The sequence below is a fragment of the Haliotis rufescens genome, unplaced genomic scaffold, assembly GCF_023055435.1.
Source record: "Haliotis rufescens isolate VD_foot unplaced genomic scaffold, xgHalRufe1.0.p SCAF_20, whole genome shotgun sequence".
Classification (NCBI taxonomy): domain Eukaryota; kingdom Metazoa; phylum Mollusca; class Gastropoda; order Lepetellida; family Haliotidae; genus Haliotis; species Haliotis rufescens.
The window spans coordinates 7,075,066-7,095,639 of record NW_025963891.1 but is presented as its reverse complement, the minus strand read 5'-3'; the positions used below and the strand labels follow the sequence as shown (position 1 = coordinate 7,095,639).

Here is a 20,574-nt window from a genome sequence, read left to right as displayed (position 1 = left end):
GGTGTCCAGGGGGGGTGTCAGTCTCTGGTGTCCAAGGGAGGGTGTCAGTCTCTGGTGTCCAGGGGAGGGTGTCAGTCTCTGGTGTCCAGGGGAGGGAGTCAGTCTCTTGTGTCCAGGGGAGGGAGTCAGTCTCTGGTGTCCAGGGGAGGGTGTCAGTCTCTGGTGTCAAGGGAAGGGTGTCAGTCTCTGGTGTCCAGGGGAGGGAGTCAGTCTTTGGTGTCCAGGGGAGGATGTCAGTCTCTTGTGTCCAGGGGAGAGTGTCAGTCTCTGGTGTCCAGGGAAGGGTGTCGGTCTCTGGTGTCCAGGGGGGGTGTCAGTCTCTGGTGTCCAGGGGGGGTGTCAGTCTCTGGTGTCCAGGGGAGGGTGTCAGTCTCTGGTGTCCAGGGCAGGGTGTCAGTCTCTGGTGTCTAGGGAAGGGAGTCAGTCTCTGGTGTCTAGAGGAGGGAGTCAGTCTCTGGTGTCCAGGGGAGGGAGTCAGTCTCTGGTGTCTAGGGGAGGGAGTCAGTCTCTGGTGTCCAGGGAAGGGTGTCGGTCTCTGGTGTCTAGGGGAGGCTGTCAGTCTCTGGTGTCTAGGGGAGGAAGTCAGTCTCTAGTGTCCATGAGTAGGAAGTCAAGTCTTTGGTGTCAAAGTGTGATTTGTCTACATACCATCCTGAGTGATCCTCTTCATTAGTGGTTTGATGGTACCAGGATCACCCAACCACGACATAGAAGGCCTTGTCACATCTACCAGGTACTTCTTATCTGCAGAAAGAATCAACACATGCTACTGACAACTATTTTAACCTGTTTTAACCAAACAGTTTTCAACTTTCCATATGATGATGATTGTTGATATTGTAGCGTGAATGAATTACATTAAATCCTGATATTGATGATACAGCAGCATGAAGCCTGATGTCCACTACAGTGATGTTTCTCACCATTATACAGTAGCATGGCTTGGTCCTGGAGGAGATACATGATGATCTTGCCGATGAACTGGAGGAGATCGGGGCAGTATTGCCATCTAGCTGCTCCTTGACAACACAAATATGCTGCCCATGTTTGCTGCAACAAGTGACAGTCTATTTAATATTTTGTGAAGTGTCTTCAGGATAATAAACAACTACATTTGCTTTTTCAAACCTTTCAAATCTTTGTCATGTGATGAAATGAGAACATTGCTTGTGTTGAAATATTGACAAGAGCAGTCCTGAGCTGCTACTTTTGAGACTGTACAATAATGAGATGCTGTTGAGAGGTGTGCAGCTGTCTAGACTCACCCGCTGGTAGGCTAGCAGGTTCCTGATGAGCTCTGCCTGCGTGTCCCCCATATCATTGATCATCTGCAGAAAAATACACAACATGGGAGGCCATGGGACAACATACTGGCTAGACTACAACTGCTACACCACATACTGGCTAGGCTATCTATCCCTGGTACACCACATACTGGCTTGGCTATCCCTGGTACACAACACACTGGCTAGGCTACCCCTGGTACACCACATACTAGCTAGGCTATCCCTGGTACACAACACACTGGCTAGGCTACCCCTGGTACACCACATACTGGCTAGGCTATCCCTGGTACACCACATACTGGCTTGGCTATCCCTGGTACACCACATACTGGCTTGGCTATCCCTGGTACACCACATACTGGCTAGGCTATCCCTGGTACACCACATACTGGCTAGGCTACCCCTGGTACACCACATACTAGCTAGGCTATCCCTGGTACACAACACACTGGCTAGGCTATCCCTGGTACAAAACACACTGGCTAGGCTATCCCTGGTACAAAACACACTGGCTAGGCTATCCCTGGTACAAAACACACTGGCTAGGCTATCCCTGGTACACAACACACTGGCTAGGCTATCCCTGGTACACAACACACTGGCTAGGCTATCCCTGGTACACAACACACTGGCTTGGCTATCCCTGGTACACAACACACTGGCTAGGCTATCCCTGGTACACAACACACTGGCTTGGCTATCCCTGGTACACCACATACTGGCTAGGTTACCCCTGGTACACACACACTGGCTAGGCTCCCCCTGGTACACCACATACTGGCTAGGCTATCCCTGGTACACAACACACTGGCTAGGTTACCCCTGGTACACAACAAACTGGCTAGGCTATCCCTGGTACACCACATACTGGCTAGGCTATCCCTGGTACACAACACACTGGCTAGGCTATCCCTGGTACACCACATACTGGCTAGGCTATCCCTGGTACACAACACACTGGCTAGGCTATCCCTGGTACACAACACACTGGCTAGGCTATCCCTGGTACACAACACACTGGCTAGGCTATCCCTGGTACACAACACACTGGCTAGGCTATCCCTGGTACATCCCATTCTGGCTAGGCCATCCCTGGTACACACACACTGGCTAGGCTACCCCTGGTACACCACATACTGGCTAGGCTATCCCTGGTACACCACATATTGGCTAGGTTACCCCTGGTACACCACATACTGGCTAGGCTATCCCTGGTACACCACGTACTGGCTAGGCTATCCCTGGTACACAACTAACTGGCTAGGCTATCCCTGGTACACAACATACTGGCTAGGCTATCCCTGGTACACAACACACTGGCTAGGCTATCCCTGGTACACCACGTACTGGCTAGGCTATCCCTGGTACACAACACACTGGCTAGGCTATCCCTGGTACACAACACACTGGCTAGGCTATCCCTGGTACACAACACACTGGCTAGGCTATCCCTGGTACACAACACACTGGCTAGGCTATCCCTGGTACACAACACACTGGCTAGGCTATCCCTGGTACACCACCTCTGGCTAGGCTATCCCTGGTACACCACATACTGGCTAGGCTATCCCTGGTACACCACATACTGGCTAGGCTATCCCTCTTACACCACATACTATCTACCTTGTACACAACATACCGGCTAGGATACCCCTGGTCGATATACACAACATAACTGCTACGCTATCCCTGGTACACAACATACTGGCTAGGATACCCCTGGTACACCACATACTGGCTAGGCTACCCCTGGTACACAACATACTGGCTAGGCTACCCCTGGTACACAAAATACACAACAAAATACCTGCTAGGTTTATATACTAGCTAGGCTATCCCATGACAGATACACTGGATAGACTACTGCTAGAGTTAGTAAGTGAGTGAGTTGTGTTTAACATCAGTTTGAACAGTATTCCAGTTACCATATTCAACATAATAAGCGCCCGGGGTGCTCTCAAAATTAGAAATAGGGGGCTCTTATTAGAATATAATTTTGGTGAGAGAAAAAAACAGAGTTGAAAGATTGTAAATTTCGTAGTTTATGCTGACAGCCTGAAATGATACAAAAAAAAGTATGTGCGTATCATACACGACAGAGATATTTTCCAGAATTTAATCGCCCATAATTAGGGGTGCATATAACACACGAGTGCGTATTATACATAAATAAATAAGTCTTGTGTACATTGATCAATTGGAAGGGGTGCTTATTGGGATTGTTCACTAGCCAATATATTAGCAAATATCGTCATGGGCGCTTATTAGAGCGGGGCACCTATTACGTCGAATACAGTATATCTCGATGTGTTAGCTTAATGCGTGAGGAAAACCCAAAGTGATGAAGGTCTACTAGGTTCACCACATTGGTGAAACCCACAAACACGAGTATGATTCTGACAGACCTAGAAACAATTGGGGTGAACCAAGGTTCGAACTGAAGATCATGGGTTCCCAGCGTGCCCAAGGGATGTAAATCTGCACAGAAACCTGTGGCGCCTTCAACGACTGGGCCGCCCGTACCTCCAGTGTACAGTGGTCACCGTATGGATGTGTACAATGTGTCAACATGTATTTGTGTACAGTATAGTCAGTACTCACATTGGCATAGAGATTCCACAAAGTCTTGACTGTCAGGAAGCGTTTAATGTCCAAACCGTTGTCAATGAACAGCTGAACGAAGTCAGTTCTATCTTGAACCAAGGCTGTCACCATTGCATCGTACAAGTTAATTTTCTGAAAAACAAAACCCCACAAAAATCATAAATTAACATGCAAATCTAAACATGCAACATCATCTCTGAACATTGAGTACATACTTTCCTATATAGTTGATATTTCTATAAACTGGAACTTTGTATACAGAAAAGTATTTTTAGAGGACAAATATCATTTATACTTATCCTGACTCATACAAAATGCTTATCTCATTTCATTCCAAAAGGAAGAGGAAACTTCCTGACCTGTGTTCCCGGAGAACAGAAATACATCACACACAAACACACCCGAGCCGAGTAGGTGCACTGGATCTATTATATGGTCTCTGATGAGGCCAAGCCAGTATAGATGCCAGGGTGGGTGCTCTAGCGTATGAGTTACTCTAATAAATACATATTTTACTTTACCCTGACTCATACTAACTGCTTGAATCCTATGGCTTATCATGGGTTCCACCTGCCTGCTTCATTGAGACCTGTTTAATAACCCCACGGGAACATGGAAACATCCTGTTGATCTTCTTACATCATGTGTACGTCTGGTGGTAGTATCCAGTTGAGCCACTACTCTGGCAGTCTAATTCTAAGAGTGTACTTTACATCTATTTCCGGAGCCTGGAGCCCGGAGGAAAGCCGTCATGCCATGCAAAGGGAGCTTCTTGGAACTGAAACCAGGAGTTTGTAGCCCATGGGTTGTGTCGTCTTGGTGAAGGAAGCATCCAGATTCTTTACTACTTATAAAATTGGTTTCATAGGTGGAATAGTTAAGGTGTCAATATCATCACCCTTCATGCAATAAATATCAGAGGGGAAGAATCTCTAGAAGGTGAAGTGATGGGGAGTTCATCTGTGATACAAGCTAATAGCTCATAGCAACAGCATAGCAAGTAGAACCTGCTTTGTGATGCTGGCTACTAAATCTGAATCACTAGATGAAGCTGGTATTGTACCCTGCTGGAAGAAAGGAGACTGCGTGAATGTTGGAGGTGAAGGTCTGTGGCTGTGTGAATGTTGGAGGCTGCGTGAATGTTGGAGGTGAAGGTCTGTGGCTGTGTGAATGTTGGAGGCTGCGTGAATGTTGGAGGTGAAGGTGTGTGGCTGTGTGAATGTTGGAGGCTGAGTGAAGGTCTGTGGCTGTGTGAATATTGGAGGCTGTGTGAAGGTCTGTGGCTGTGTTAATATTGGAGGCTGCGTGAAGGTGTGTGGCTGTGTGAATATTGGAGGCTGCGTGAAGGTCTGTGGCTGTGTGAATATTGGAGGCTGTGTGAAGGTGTGTGGCTGTGTGAATATTGGAGGCTGCGTGAAGGTGTGTGGCTGTGTGAATATTGGAGGCTGCGTGAAGGTGTGTGGCTGTGTGAATATTGGAGGCTGCGTGAAGGTCTGTGGCTGTGTGAATATTGGAGGCTGCGTGAAGGTCTGTGGCTGTGTGAATGCTGCGTCTGTGTGGTGGGTACCACTGTCTATGGATGCGTGGAGATGGTTGGCTGCGTCTTCTAAGCTCCACGGACCCCTTTCATGGATGATGATGCAACTGGCTTCGTGGTGGTGATCACCTTTGAGTAGACATGCTCTCCCATGGTTAGAGACGACTTCATTGAGGAAGGATATGTACTTTTCTTTTTTGCCAAAGACTGAAGGTTCTTGAGATCGAACAAGATAGTAGGAGATTTCTTCTTAGTCAATAGATGAACCCTTAAGAAGGGCGTTGACACTCCTGCTGCCTAGGGAAGAATTTGTAGGGATGACTGGGTTGTTCTGTGAGGTAGACAGATCAAGAAGAATTTTCTCTCTGAAGTTAGAATGCCTCTCTTCCTCTGAAAAAATGTTGGTGTTACCTCACGTTTCTTCTTCATTGAAGTGAGGAGGATGTAGATCGTGATGAATCTGTCCTCTAACGGTCTACCTTTTTCCTCTGCACCATAAGGACCTAGGTTTTGTGCAAAGTCTTCCTCTCCTAAGTGATAGAAGAAACTACAGCTCCTCTATGCAGGGCAGTGTTGAGGAATGCAGCCCGAACAGATGAAACATGCACATGACATATTGTACATGATTTCATTATGAAAACAGAGGAAAATTTTAAGTCCAAAAATATAAAAAATCATAACCCAAATACAAAAAATCATCATTAGTTATGATGTATAAAGGTTAGAAAAATGTAATCAGAGCAATTTGTTTTGTCTAAAATGGTTAATTTTGACAGGATGGCTCAGATTAATGAGCACAGAAAACAAATTTCCTAACTGGTAGTGCAAAAATGAGAGAATGATGAGTAACCAAGCTTGGTCACGTGCTTCCAATGCATATGTGCAATCCAGGAGTGCTTTTGGGTGAGACGTCTTGTCTGTAATCCAGGAAAACACTACCTTTCGGAAATGTGTGGAAATAAGCAATATGTATGAGTCAGGATAAAAGTCAATTTAGTATTTTCTTGATGAAATGTGCAGTGCTCTCCTCTTCAATATGATACAAACAGAAACCTTGAATAGCAACAATCGTGAAGGAAAAGGAAGGTTCCACCTGGAAATCCCCTGGAGGAACTACGACCTACCTGCCAGTGTCTGTGGTTACTGGGGGTGAATCCCCTGGAGGAACTACGACCTATCTGCCAGTGTCTGTGGTTACTGGGGGTGAATCCCCTGGAGGAACTACGACCTATCTGCCAGTGTCTGTGGTTACTGGGGGTGAATCCCCTGGAGGAACTACGACCTACCTGCCAGTGTCTGTGGTTACTGGGGGTGAATCATCATAAGGAACTACGACCTATCTGCCAGTGTCTGTGGTTACTGGGGGTGAATCCCCATAAGGAACTACGACCTATCTGCCAGTGTCTGTGGTTACTGGGGGTGAATCACCATAAGGAACTACGACCTATCTGCCAGTGTCTGTTGTTACTGGGGGTGAATCCCCTGGAGGAACTACGACCTATCTGCCAGTGTCTGTGGTTACTGGGGGTGAATCCCCATAAGGAACTACGACCTATCTGCCAGTGTCTGTGGTTACTGGGGGTGAATCCCCATAAGGAACTACGACCTACCTGCCAGTGTCTGTGGTTACTGGGGGTGAATCCCCTGGAGGAACTACGACCTACCTGCCAGTGTCTGTGGTTACTGGGGGTGAATCCCCTGGAGGAACTACGACCTATCTGCCAGTGTCTGTGGTTACTGGGGGTGAATCCCCTGGAGGAACTACGACCTACCTGCCAGTGTCTGTGGTTACTGGGGGTGAATCCCCTAGAGGAACTACGACCTACCTGCCTGTGTCTGTGGTTACTGGGGGTGAATCCCCATAAGGAACTACGACCAACCTGCCAGTGTCTGTGGTTACTGGGGGTGAATCCCCTGGAGGAACTACGACCTACCTGCCAGTGTCTGTGGTTACTGGGGGTGAATCCCCTGGAGGAACTACGACCTATCTGCCAGTGTCGGTGGTTACTGGGGGTGAATCCCCTGGAGGAACTACGACCTACCTGCCTGTGTCTGTGGTTACTGGGGGTGAATCCCCTGGAGGAACTACGACCTATCTGCCAGTGTCTGTGGTTACTGGGGGTGAATCCCCATAAGGAACTACGACCTATCTGCCAGTGTCTGTGGTTACTGGGGGTGAATCCCCTGGAGGAACTACGACCTACCTGCCAGTGTCTGTGGTTACTGGGGGTGAATCCCCTGGAGGAACTACGACCTACCTGCCAGTGTCTGTGGTTACTGGGGGTGAATCCCCTGGAGGAACTACGACCTATCTGCCAGTGTCTGTGGTTACTGGGGGTGAATCCCCATAAGGAACTACGACCTATCTGCCAGTGTCTGTGGTTACTGGGGGTGAATCCCCTGGAGGAACTACGACCTACCTGCCAGTGTCTGTGGTTACTGGGGGTGAATCCCCTGGAGGAACTACGACCTACCTGCCAATGTCTGTGGTTACTGGGGGTGAATTACCATAAGGAACTACGACCTATCTGCCAGTGTCTGTGGTTACTGGGGGTGAATCACCATAAGGAACTACGACCTACCTGCCAGTATTTACGGTTGGAGGGGGTGAAGATCTCCTGGCGTGCGATGTCACACCGGTTCCAGGCAAGGGCCAGGGCCAGCTGGGAGTTGGCATTGGACCTGTTGGCTGGAACATCAGCAAAGGATGTGAGGAGGGGGTGAGCAGGGTGATGGAGAGGATGTGAGGAGAGTGGGTGTAATGGAGAGGAGGTGAGGAGAGTGGGTGTGATGGAGAGGAGGTGAGGAGAGTGGGGGTAATGGAGAGGATGTGAGGAGAGTGGGGGTGATGGAGAGGAGGTGAGGAGAGAGGGGGTAATGGAGAGGATGTGAGGAGAGTGGGGGTGATGGAGAGGAGGTGAGGAGAGTGGGGGTAATGGAGAGGATGTGAGGAGAGTGGGGGTAATGGAGAGGATGTGAGGAGAGTGGGTGTGATGGAGAGGATGTGAGGAGAGTGGGGGTAATGGAGAGGATGTGAGGAGAGTGGGGGTAATGGAGAGGATGTGAGGAGAGTGGGGGTGATGGAGAGGATGTGAGGAGAGTGGGTGTGATGGAGAGGAGGTGAGGAGAGTGGGGGGATTGGAGAGGAGGTGAGGAGAGTGGGTGTGATGGAGAGGAGGTGAGGAGAGTGGGGGGATTGGAGAGGAGGTGAGGAGAGTGGGTGTGATGGAGAGGAGGTGAGGAGAGTGGGGGTGATGGAGAGGATGTGAGGAGAGTGGGTGTGATGGAGAGGAGGTGAGGAGAGTGGGGGGATTGGAGAGGAGGTGAGGAGAGTGGGTGTGATGGAGAGGGTGTGAGGAGAGAGGGCATAAGGAAAGTGTCAGAGGAGAAGGGGTGAGATGGAGAGGATGTAAGGAGAGGGTGAAAAAGAGAGGATGTGGGAAGAGGATGAGGAGAGTAGGAGAGAAAAGAGGCATGAGAGGATGTTGTGAGAGGATTTTTGTGAGAGGATGTTGGCTGTGGATGCGAGTAGAGGATGTGAGGAGAGGATGCAAGGAGGGGATGTGAGGAGGTGATGTGAGGAGAAGATGGAAAGAGATGATGTGAGGAGAGCATGTGTGGAGAAGATGGAAAGAGAGGATGTTAGGAGAGCATGTGTGGAGAAGATTGAAAGAGAGGATGTTAGGAGGGGATGTTGGGAGCAGATGTGAGGAGAGGACGCAAGGAGGTGATGTGTGGAGCGGATGGAAAGAGAGGATGTGAGGAGAAGATGGAAAGGGAGGATCTGAGGAATGGATGTGAAGAGGAGAGGAGAGGATGTTAGGAGGGGATGTGAGGAGGAGATGTGTGAAGGGGATGTAGGGAGTGGATGGAAAGAGAGGGATGTGAGGAGAGGATGCAAGGAGGGGATGTGAGAAGGGGAAGGAGATTTATGAGAAAGAAAAAAAAATAAACATAATAAATAGATATAGTGTCGGATGGAGTAGAATGGTCATTGCTTCCTACCCTTCAACAGAGCATACAGAATAGCTCTGTCTATGTCTCGAATGGAGGCAGCATTCTCCAGGTTATACACGTTTATCTGTAGAAAGAGAGGAAAAACTGTACAACAGTAACATTTTTACAAAATTTACGCAATTTTACTTTCAAACCCCCCAAGAGTTCTGAAGTTAGGACTAAAATGACAACTAAATATAAAGAATGTACTATTAAGAGGGGTGTTTAATTGTAAAAATAATAATTCTCATTTTAATGAAAACAACAACCACTTGTTGTTGGCACCTGCATCAGGCAACAGGGAAGTAAACATGTAGGAATAGTTGGATCATCAGTTACCAAACTATTTAAACTGATGTGAACACTAGACATGAGATGTGAACATTAGACATGTGATATGAACACAAGCAATGTGATGTGAACACGGGACATATGATGTGAACACTAGACATGTGAGGTGAACACTGGACATGTGATGTGAACATTAGACATGTGAGATGAACACTAGACATGTGATGTGAACATTAGACATGTGAGATGAACACTGGACATGTGATGTGAACATTAGACATGTGAGATGAACACTAGACATGTGATGTGAACACTAGACATGTGAGATGAACACTGGACATGTGAGATGAACACTAGACATGTGATGTGAACATTAGACATGTGAGATGAACACTAGACATGTGATGTGAACATTAGACATGTGAGATGAACACTGGACATGTGATGTGAACATTAGACATGTGAGATGAACACTAGACATGTGATGTGAACACTAGACATGTGTAAGATGAACACTGGACATGTGATGTGAACATTAGACATGTGAGATGAACACTAGACATGTGATGTGAACACTAGACATGTGTAAGATGAACACTGGACATGTGATGTGAACACTAGACATGAGATGTGAACACTAGACATGAGATGTGAACACTAGACATGTGGGGTGACATGTGGGGTGAACACTAGACATGTGAGGTGAATACTAGACATGTGATGTGAACACTAGACATGAGATGTGAACACTAGACATGAGATGTGAACACTAGACATAAGATGTGAACACTAGACATGTGGGGTGAACACTAGACATGAGATGTGAACACTAGACATGTGGGGTGAACACTAGACATGAGATGTGAACACTAGACACGAGATGTGAACACTAGACATGAGATGTGAACACTAGACATGTGGGGTGAACACAGGACATGTGAAGTGAACACTGGACATGTGAAGTGAACACTAGACATGAGATGTGAACACTGGACATGAGATGTGAACACTAGACATGTGAGATGAACAATGGACATGAGATGTGAACACTGGACATGTGATGTGAACACTAGACATGAGATGTGAACACTAGACATGTGATGTGAACACTAGACATGAGATGTGAACACTAGATATGTGGGGTGAACACAGGACATGTGAAGTGAACACTGGACATGTGAAGTGAACACTAGACATGTGAGGTGAACACTAGATATGTGAGGTGAACAGGGTACTGGTGTACAACTGACCAGTCTGCGATTCTCCAGGCAGTCCCTGAGGTTGAGCAGACACTCCTGAATCTTCTTGTCCACTTCGGAGTCAGTTGACTTCCACACAAACATCTTACGAGCTTTCTCCGTCATAATAGCATTGAAGTCTCGAGGAAAGGAGCTCTTCTCCTCACTGAAAATACCAATATACATACATCATTGGCCCTATTTATTCTTCATGGGTTCTTTATGTATTGTTCATGTTATGTGTAGTGTTTCAAGGGAGACTACCAGGGCATTGCAATAGAAATTAGTATTGGGAGAATTTAAGCCACTGTTGCGCTACTATTGTAATGGATGTACAACACTGACAATAACCAGAGTAATGTTTCTTCAAACAATATAGTTAGACAGGTGACAAGACAGGTCTTCAAGGAATGCTACAGGTGGCTAGACAGGTCTTCAAGGAATGCTACAGGTGGCTAGACAGGTCTTCAAGGAATGCTACAGGTGGCTAGACAGGTCTTCAAGGAATGCTTCAGGTGGCTAGACAGGTCTTCAAGGAATGCTACAGGTGGCTAGACAGGTCTTCAAGGAATGCTACAGGTGGCTAGAAAGGTTTTCAAGGAATGCTACAGGTGACTAGACAGGTCTTCCAGGAATGCTACATGTGACTAGACAGGTCTTCAAGGAATGCTACAGTGTACATTGTAAAGAGTCCTTACTCCTTGCTTTTTGTGAGTTTGTAGCCGAGGGCAATGTACTCGGCTGCCCTGCCCGACCCCTCGATGACGACCACTGGGGTGTTACGCTGGATGGATTCGCTGACAGTCCGCATCGTGTTCAGGCCTCCCTCCACCACGATCAGCACATTCGGGACATTCACACCTGTAAAACAATATATCATACATGACAGACTAGAAGCATAACATCATATCCTTTCTGTACTGGCACTTCCAGGACCTGATTTATGACACATTGATCTGTTACAGGCTGTACAGGACTCACTCTGACTCTCCGACACTCCAGTCTCCACCTTCCTTGAGATGAAGCTCTCCAGCTTGGTGCGGAACTTGATCTCTGCCCCATACTTCCCTGATGTGCCATCATCGACGAGGATGAAGTGGGTGTGGTTGTGATCCAGGGACGTCGACCCTGACCCCGTGGCCTCAACGTCCTCCACAGCATAGGTGGCGGGGAACAGACCTTCGTCCTGAATACAGAACAGCTGGGGTTACAGAACAGCTGGTGTTACTGAACAGCTGGTGTTACAGAAGAGCTGGGGTTACAGAAGAGCTGGGGTTACAGAAGAGCTGGGGTTACAGAAGAGCTGGGGTTACAGAAGAGCTGGGGTTACAGAAGAGCTGGTGTTACAGAAGAGCTGGGGTTACAGAAGAGCTGGGGTTAGAGAACAACTAGGGTTATAGAACAGCTAGGGTTACACAACAGCTGGGGTTACAGAACAGCTAGGGTTACAGAACAGCTAGGGTTACAGAACAGCTGGTGTTACAGAACAGCTAGGGTTACAGAACAGCTAGGATTACAGAACAGCTGGTGTTACAGAACAGCTAGGGTTACAGAAGAGCTGGGGTTACACAACAGCTGGGGATACAGAACAGCTAGGATTACAGAACAGCTGGGATTACAGAACAGCTGGGGTTACAGAATAGCTGGGGTTACAGAACAGTTGGTCTTACATAACAGTTGGGGTTACAGAACAGCCTGGGTTACAGAACAGCTGGTGTTACAGAAGAGTTGGTGTTACAGAAGAGCTGGGGTTACAGAACAGTTGGGGATACAGAACAGCTAGGATTACAGAACAGTTGGTCTTACAGAACAGCTGGGGTTACAGAATAGCCGGTGTTACAGAACAGCTAGGGTAACAGAACAGCTAGGGTTACAGAACAGCTGGTGTTATAGAACAGCTAGGGTTACAGAACAGCTGGGGTAACAGAAAAGCTGGGGTTACACAGAAGCTGGTGTTACAGAAGAGCTGGGGTTACAGAACAGTTGGGGTTACAGAACAGTTGGTCTTACAGAACAGCTGGGGTTACAGAATAGCCGGTATTATAGAATAGCCAGTGTACAGAAAAGCCAGTACTACATCAAAATCAAAATTCATTCTTGTCACAGTGAGGCACTGATGACACTACACTGTCACATGGTATATTCCAGCAATGACAGCTAAGTTTATGCATCCTTAGCTCTAGGAATCTGACTGAGTGAAGATGTACCAAGCTCTGCATGAAACACACACTTACTCCTTCACCATCCAGTGCAAAGTTATTTGCCACAACGCCCCATGTTGCTATGCCGAGTGCAACGACCTTGTTGTGCTCCGGGTTGCCGATAGCGGCGGTGTAGTCCTGCACTGCCTCCCCCACAAACTCCATGACCCCCGCCGACGTCCCCCCTGTGATCATCCATGCACCTGGAGGCAAACAGTGGTCAGTGCTAGCCAGTCTAATGGTGAAATGGTGATACATTGATTACAAGTTGTTAACACTATAATATATCCTGGCACTGGTGTAGGCAGTGTCACATCAACAGGGAATAATTCAATTTTCATTGTGTTCATTGTAATTACTGAATTCTGATCAGCTGAACTGGTCACATGTTATCATGTTATTGCATTCATTTCCCAATGAATGTAAAAAATTAGGCCAAGCCAGGCCGAAGCAGATGACTTTTATTACTTTAGAATTTCGTGGAATCCCAATATAACAGTCGAGGGAATTCCCTTACTGCTCATGTGTATCGTTATTCACAGGACATTTAGCCCAATTCATGCATATTCATTGTCCAAACTACCCTTTGAGACTGAAGGCCGAGAAGGAATGAAACCTCAAACATGCAGGCTCGCTCTCCTGTTTTTTGTCTGCTCTCCTGTTTGAATCTGGCAGTAACTGACCATGTCGTTTGAAACAGCCGCCTTCTCCCAGACATATTTGTTCCAGTTCATTACTGTTCTTCTCGCCTCTTCCCTTGATTGACAGGTCCTATGAACCCTGTTTTGATCCTACTCTACGTTGATTGGCTACTGACTTTGTGTGTGTGTCAACTTATGTGCATAAATTAAGCAATCACCAGATTCATGTCACACCACAGTATGTATTCCTACACCAAGAATGTTTATCAATCTCATCATTTTTGTCAGCTTTGATTTATAACACAGTTTTTGGTTAAACTATTGTAGATAACACATGTTTTCATTGTCGAAAAACCGATGTGCTAACTATTGTAAGAATCTGCTCTGTGGATTCATACAGTTTGCACATCAGTTTTTCAATTCCTACCTCAATAAACCGAAAAAAATCCACAGTCGATCCTTAAATAGAGGTAAGAATATTTACTTTTTATGTGCAACATTAATTACCTGTACTTGCTGCTGCGTGACACAGCCCCTCCTTCAACAGTCTACGCAGTCGCGGCTTCAGGTCAAATCTCTTGGCGCCACCGGTCACGGAGATAATGAGTTTAGGAATGGGCAGGTCCCACAGGTCTGTCAAGATGGTCCAGATATTGTTCAGGTCACAGATGGGGTCCACACGCACATACTGAAATCATTGTTGACATACATTGTTGACAATGAGTTTCAACTCAAATAAGTAACTGCATTGAACATTCGAAGAACAAACACAGAGAGATTCCTCTGAATCATCATGAAGTGGAGCTAGATTTACAATGTATCCAAAATGTTGTAGGAAAACAAGGGACATATACTGGAATAGATAAGAGAACACATAACATTGCAGCTAAAGTTTGTCTGGTCTGATTTAAAAAAGAGTGCTATATACAAGAGTGAGTGAGTGAGTGAGTGAGTTGTGTTTAACGCTGCTATTAACAGTATTCCAGTTATATCACGGCGTGTCAGCTTAATGTGGGAGGAAAGCCCGAAGTGATGCAGGTCTCAGACGTTTACCACTTCGGTGAAACCCACGAGCACGGGTATGGTGCTGACAAACCTAGAAACATAATTGGGGTGAACCGGGATTCGAACCCACAATCATAGGTTTCTGGCGTGCCCAAGGGACGCAACTCTGCACAGCGAATCGCGGCGCCTTAGACGACTGGGCCACCCGTGCCCCCGCTATATACAAAGAAAACTTCATACCAATATGATTCTGTCTATCTGGTGCAAGTACTGATTACAAAGTGACTTCAATGAGTAAATGTACACATCCGACATCACAATTGCTTCCTTTCTCCCTCCGCGAGTACATACAAAACATGTCGGAATAATGGTTCCCTTATTTCCCCCATGAGTATATATGGATAACCTACCGGAGAGTTAGAGACATCATGACCGAATCCTCGAAAAAGAATTTCTCCGAAGGAATCACACGGCATTGTATCAGTGTGTGTCTTCATGTTCCAGATCTCATGTTTCTTCAGGTCTATGTGGATGCCTCGGTCTTCATGCCATTGTATGGGACGCCCGCACAGACACGAGTTCCTGAACGAGAATCAGAATAGTAAACTGGCCATGGTTCCAGCAATGCAGCATGCACGGACAGGTGAAATTCTGTCACCACTGAAGTAACGTTACAACATAAAGGTGTGTGTGTGTTGAGGATGGCAATATGTAGACCTATCATTAACAGGAATACTGCAACACTATGTCAAAGTTTTAATAGAAATTTACACCAAACAAAGTCAGTTTACCTGAGTTAAAGGTATCCCCAGTGTAACAACCTGTTCAGTTCAATAATACTGAACAGGCAAACTGTCGATATAATCATGGTAATGACCCACAGTAAAACTAGTTATAATCATGGTAATGACCCACAGGAAAACTAGTTATAATTATGTTAATGACCCACAGGAAAACTAGTTATAATCATGGTAATGACCCACAGGAAAACTAGTTATAATCATGGTAATGACCCACAGGAAAACTAGTTATAATCATGGTAATGACCCACAGGAAAACTAGTTATAATCATGGTAATGACCCACAGGAAAACTAGTTATAATCATGGTAATGACCCACAGTAAAACTAGTTATAATCATGGTAATGACCCACAGTAAAACTAGTTATAATCATGGTAATGACCCACAGGAAAACTAGTTATAATTATGTTAATAATCCACATGAAAACCAGTTATAATCATGGTAATGATGCACAGAAAAACTAGTTATAATTATGGTAATAATCCACAGGAAAACTAGTTATAACCACAGTAAAACTAGTTATAATTATGGTAATAATCCACAGGAAAACTAGTTATAATTATGGTAATAATGCACAGTAAAACTGGTTATAATCATGGTAATAATCCACAGTAAAACTAGCTATAATCATGGTAATGATCAACAGGAGAACTAGTTATAATCATGGTAATATTGACTATATGTGACTATATTAAACACAAGCATTCCTTTACCCTATATAAATAAATGCTCACATAATAAGCATGATAAGTATAAGCATGATAAGTGTCAGTTGTAACAATTGTAATTGCTATCAATAAACATGTTCATAATCACAATAATCATCACATGATATTGGAAAAACACTCTCCTGCCAAATATCAAGACATCATAAGCATGACTTACATCTTTGAGTTTTTGTCTTTTGCAAACTTCTTACACTCTCGTTGCTTTATTTTCCTTGAAATGAATGAAGAAACTGCTCTCTGAAACAAATAAATAGGAATGCTGAGATCAGCCAAATGATAAGAGAATTAATGGTGTTAGAATAAACTGGGTAATTTCTACCTGATTAATTCATAGATCTTCTACTGACTATCAGAGCTCCAGATAAGCTTTTGGTGTTGTGGGTATTTTACCCATGCATTTTAAAATCATTGGGTATCAGTAATTCTATCTGGGTATTCAAATTTCTGTTAACCACTAGTTTTTACACATATGGGTATTTAAGTTAAATATTTAAAAACACTATTCATCTAGTCCCTGCAAACTGGTGTCGTGTGGGTTCGAGAGCTTTATAGGACTAAAAAATACGAAGATACTTCTGCAAGAAAGTGTGATGGCAAATGATCATGATGTAACTGTCATCGTGGAGTTTGGCAAGGTTGACCGAATGCCCGTTTATAATTTCAAAATAAGTTGCTGATTTGCTAATCGAATACGCAGGGTTACTTCACAATATTTTGATGATACGCACAAGTTTTATTTTTGTAGCGTATCTGTAATGTTCGTTGCGTATTTGATACGCTTGGATTTTATTTTACTGCGTATTTCTCCATTTCTGATGCGTATTTTATGCAGATACGCAGCTTATCTGGAGCTCTGGACTATGGTTTACTTGTGCTCGTAACACTGATGGGCCAGGGAGGTCTCCTTGTAAACTTTTATATAGTTTGCTTGTGCTCGTAACACTGATGGGCCAGGGAGATCTCCTTGAAAACTTCTATATAGTTTACTTGTACTCGTAACACTGATGGGAGAGGGAGGTCTCCTTGAAAACTTCTATATAGTTTACTTGTGCTCGTAACACTGATGGGCCAGGGAGGTCTCCTTGTAAACTTCTATATAGTTTACTTGTGCTCGTAACACAGATGGGCCAGGGAGATCTCCTTGAAAACTTCTATATAGTTTACTTGTACTTGTAACACTGATGGGCCAGGGAGGTCTCCTTGAAAACTTCTATATAGTTTACTTGTGCTCCTAACACTGATGGGCCAGGGAGGTCTCCTTGTAAACTTCTATATAGTTTACTTATGCTCATAACACCGATGGGCCAGGGAGGTCTCCTTGTAAACTTCTATATAGTTTACTCGTTACTTTAATGCATGTTGTTTCAATTTCTCTGTCCAGATGTGATAAGCGAAAATATGATAGTGTTCCCAACATTGATTTACCAAAAATTCTCCAAACAAAGGGGGATGTAATGTTATGGACACTGTTGTTGTTGCATCCCCTTGTATGAGAAGGGGCCATGTTGGCCATGAAACAACATAACAATAATGAAATAAACTAAACTGGTAAAGACAAACAGCATACCTGGTTCAAGTGGCTTCCAGTCTCGGCCGGCCCAGATGGTACTTTCACTGTGTTAAGTTTCCGCATGAGCTTGTTGAAACTTTCCTTCAAGCCCTGGCTCTCAGGTTCTCCTTCGGATAATGTGTATGTTGCGTTACTTACATGGTCATCGACAACACCTTTGCTCCCTTTTCTTGTACTGCTCCCTGAATCCTCGTATCCATCGTTAACAACGCCTGGTTCGATCACGTACGTAGCAGTGCTGTTGAGGGACTCGCTGCCTTGGTGGTGGTGACGATGACGGTGCTTTTTCCTCAGCTTCTTTGGTTCCTTAGTAAACTGCTTTGAAACCCTGCCCATTGGAATTGAATCAGAACTTTGGTCCTGTGAAATGCTTTTCTTCTTCTTAGGAATTTTAGATTTTGATTTTCCTGAAGATTGATAGTCTGTATTAAATGGATCCTGAACAGACATGTTATCCAGCATCTCATTGTAGCTTCTGTGACTAGAGTACCGGGGGCCACGAGAAACACCCTCACTTACACCTGCTTCTTCAGAGTAGCCTCCCTTTGATGCTCCAGCTTTTACTATCTCAACTTCAGGGAGACTTTCTTTAAGTTTAACAGGACTTCCAATTGTGGGTCCACTCTCCGAATTGTCAGAAGCATCAACACTCCACTGATTCATGTTTTGAGTGTTTTTATGCTCAGGAGCTCTTTGAGCACCAACTTTTGCAGCAGCCCTGTGTTTGACATCACGGTCAGCCTGTGATGGTCTGTGAGTAGAATCTTCTTCACCATCATCTGTCCGATGATGGTGAGGTGGTTTCGCTGTGCCAGGACGATACATGTCTAAGTAGGAGTTATTGTCATGGTCGTCTTCCATAGTTTCCTTGACCTGGTGCAGGGCCTGCAGGTCAGCTGATGTCCCACTGCGAGCTGCGGCTAAGTCATCCAACTCTCTCTCAGATCCTACACTCAACACACGCTGTCGCAGAAGGAATGATCCCCCATCTTGTGACATATTTTGTTGACCTCATTAAGGATGCAGTTTTGTTGTAAGTCTGTGCACACCTGGTAATTAAATATATGCAATATTATATTCTTAGTCACAATATAAGTCAGAGAGTGTTTGACCGAAAATGGTTGTAAGGATTCTTGTCTGTCTGCCTGTATGCCAAACACATTGGTTCTACCTTTGATTAACTTGCGAAAATGAATCTTGTACTTCGTAGCTGTTGACTGGTAATCAATTAATATCCAAAAATGAAACCATTGAGTAACTAGAATGAAAACTCGTGGGGGATTGTCATAGTGCCTAACATAAGTTACACAAGACAATAGGGGCCTAAACATTGTGACATTGTTTCAATCAATCCCAATAATATTTAGTGTACAACTCCCATGACCATGTAATCAGTTCTATGTATTATAAGGAAAGATCAATCATATGTATTATGACAATCAATGTACCATATTTGGAGGTATTTTATCACGTATCCCGCCAAATGATGCTATGTTCCCGGTGCTTCATTGGCATGTTTACATCTGTTGACAAGTAGCCATGATGATTCTTAGAACAGTCGCTTACGTCAATAACGTAGCGCAGATATAAGCCTAAAGGTTAATGTGACTCCTCAGTAACAGTAATTTTGATTTGTAAATGCTATATTTATTGAAGAAAAAGTAATATTAACATATGGGCTTAGCATACTTTTATTTTACAATGTTGTAAGAACTGCTGGTGCGATTACTAGGCTCCCGTCTATATATAGAAGCGCATAGCTAACTGTGCGTACAGTGAAACTACAGGCTCCTCACAGCGATACTCCGTTCGCGGAACTCTCTATACTATGTTACCGAGAGTGTAACGAAGGTGTCACGCGCTGGGAAGGAGCTTGAGTGAAACTTGTTAAGTAGACTGGTTCCCTTTCCTCTGGTGCGCACTCCACACGAAAGGGGTTTCACCGAAGTCACATGACAGAACAAAATGGAGGTTTGCAGTCTGTACGTTATTGCTCTGCTGTTTCTGCTACAAATATGTATGACAGTTTCTCGCCCAAGCGATGTCACTGATTTCACGGCAGATGCAGCTACATGCGGTTACGAAGTAAGTGGAACGGTTCCGTATCATTTCGTATCCTGGTAGTTCCGTTACTCAGGATTTCTTAAATATCCACCCATATGAATATGATGTGTAGCAGACTAACACCTAGTCTCTGAAATGAACGCATTTTACTGAAGAATTTTGTGTGTTAATTTTGCTTAATAAGATATAATAAAAAAGAGTACTATAGACTTTACCACTAATATAGACTTGCATGGGCTCTATTGGTTATATATATTTTAGGGTCTGTACGACAGACTAGGGGTCAACTGCAGTATTTGGGTCCCCAGTCTACCAAGTGCTTCACAGAAATGTAACATTAAATATATAGGCAAAAATACGAACAGTACCTATCATGCCAAGGTACAAGTGGATACCTCTTGTAACATATTTTAACATTGAACTTGGCTCCATTTATAATAAATTATTTAAACGTTTTCATGTATCTAGATCTATATCTGCAAAATGTATAAAACCAGGTCCACATTGATTGTCAGGTGCTAACAGAAAGTCTTATTCTCAATAAATGCAATCAAATCCATTTATGACATTGTCTTATCATGCTTATGAAGGCATAAATTTAGGTGATACTA

General features: G+C 44.7%; 2 protein-coding genes across 6 annotated transcripts in view; one reads left to right on the top strand and one right to left on the bottom strand.

Moving 5' to 3' along the window:
- The window catches only part of LOC124126310 (transient receptor potential cation channel subfamily M member 2-like), a 45,339-nt gene extending 25,876 nt beyond the window's left edge, over nucleotides 1–19,463 (bottom strand). For all 3 annotated transcript variants that reach the window (XM_048400802.1, XM_048400804.1, XM_048400803.1), the window contains exons 1-15: nucleotides 19,348–19,463; nucleotides 17,897–18,948; nucleotides 16,487–16,566; nucleotides 15,210–15,381; nucleotides 14,302–14,482; nucleotides 13,187–13,356; nucleotides 11,934–12,138; nucleotides 11,651–11,813; nucleotides 10,965–11,118; nucleotides 9,433–9,508; nucleotides 8,010–8,116; nucleotides 3,888–4,022; nucleotides 1,266–1,328; nucleotides 924–1,050; nucleotides 649–744 (exon numbers count right to left, since the gene is read on the bottom strand). In XM_048400802.1, coding sequence (XP_048256759.1) covers nucleotides 649–744; nucleotides 924–1,050; nucleotides 1,266–1,328; nucleotides 3,888–4,022; nucleotides 8,010–8,116; nucleotides 9,433–9,508; nucleotides 10,965–11,118; nucleotides 11,651–11,813; nucleotides 11,934–12,138; nucleotides 13,187–13,356; nucleotides 14,302–14,482; nucleotides 15,210–15,381; nucleotides 16,487–16,566; nucleotides 17,897–18,898 — 2,731 coding nt within the window. In that variant the 5' untranslated portion in view covers nucleotides 18,899–18,948; nucleotides 19,348–19,463. The remainder of the gene's footprint in view (nucleotides 1–648; nucleotides 745–923; nucleotides 1,051–1,265; nucleotides 1,329–3,887; nucleotides 4,023–8,009; nucleotides 8,117–9,432; nucleotides 9,509–10,964; nucleotides 11,119–11,650; nucleotides 11,814–11,933; nucleotides 12,139–13,186; nucleotides 13,357–14,301; nucleotides 14,483–15,209; nucleotides 15,382–16,486; nucleotides 16,567–17,896; nucleotides 18,949–19,347) is intronic.
- Nucleotides 19,464–19,832: 369 nt separating this feature from the next.
- The window catches only part of LOC124150398 (lysosomal alpha-mannosidase-like), a 41,431-nt gene continuing 40,689 nt past the window's right edge, over nucleotides 19,833–20,574 (top strand). For all 3 annotated transcript variants that reach the window (XM_048400801.1, XM_048400799.1, XM_048400800.1), the window contains exon 1: nucleotides 19,833–19,984. In XM_048400801.1, coding sequence (XP_048256758.1) covers nucleotides 19,865–19,984 — 120 coding nt within the window. In that variant the 5' untranslated portion in view covers nucleotides 19,833–19,864. The remainder of the gene's footprint in view (nucleotides 19,985–20,574) is intronic.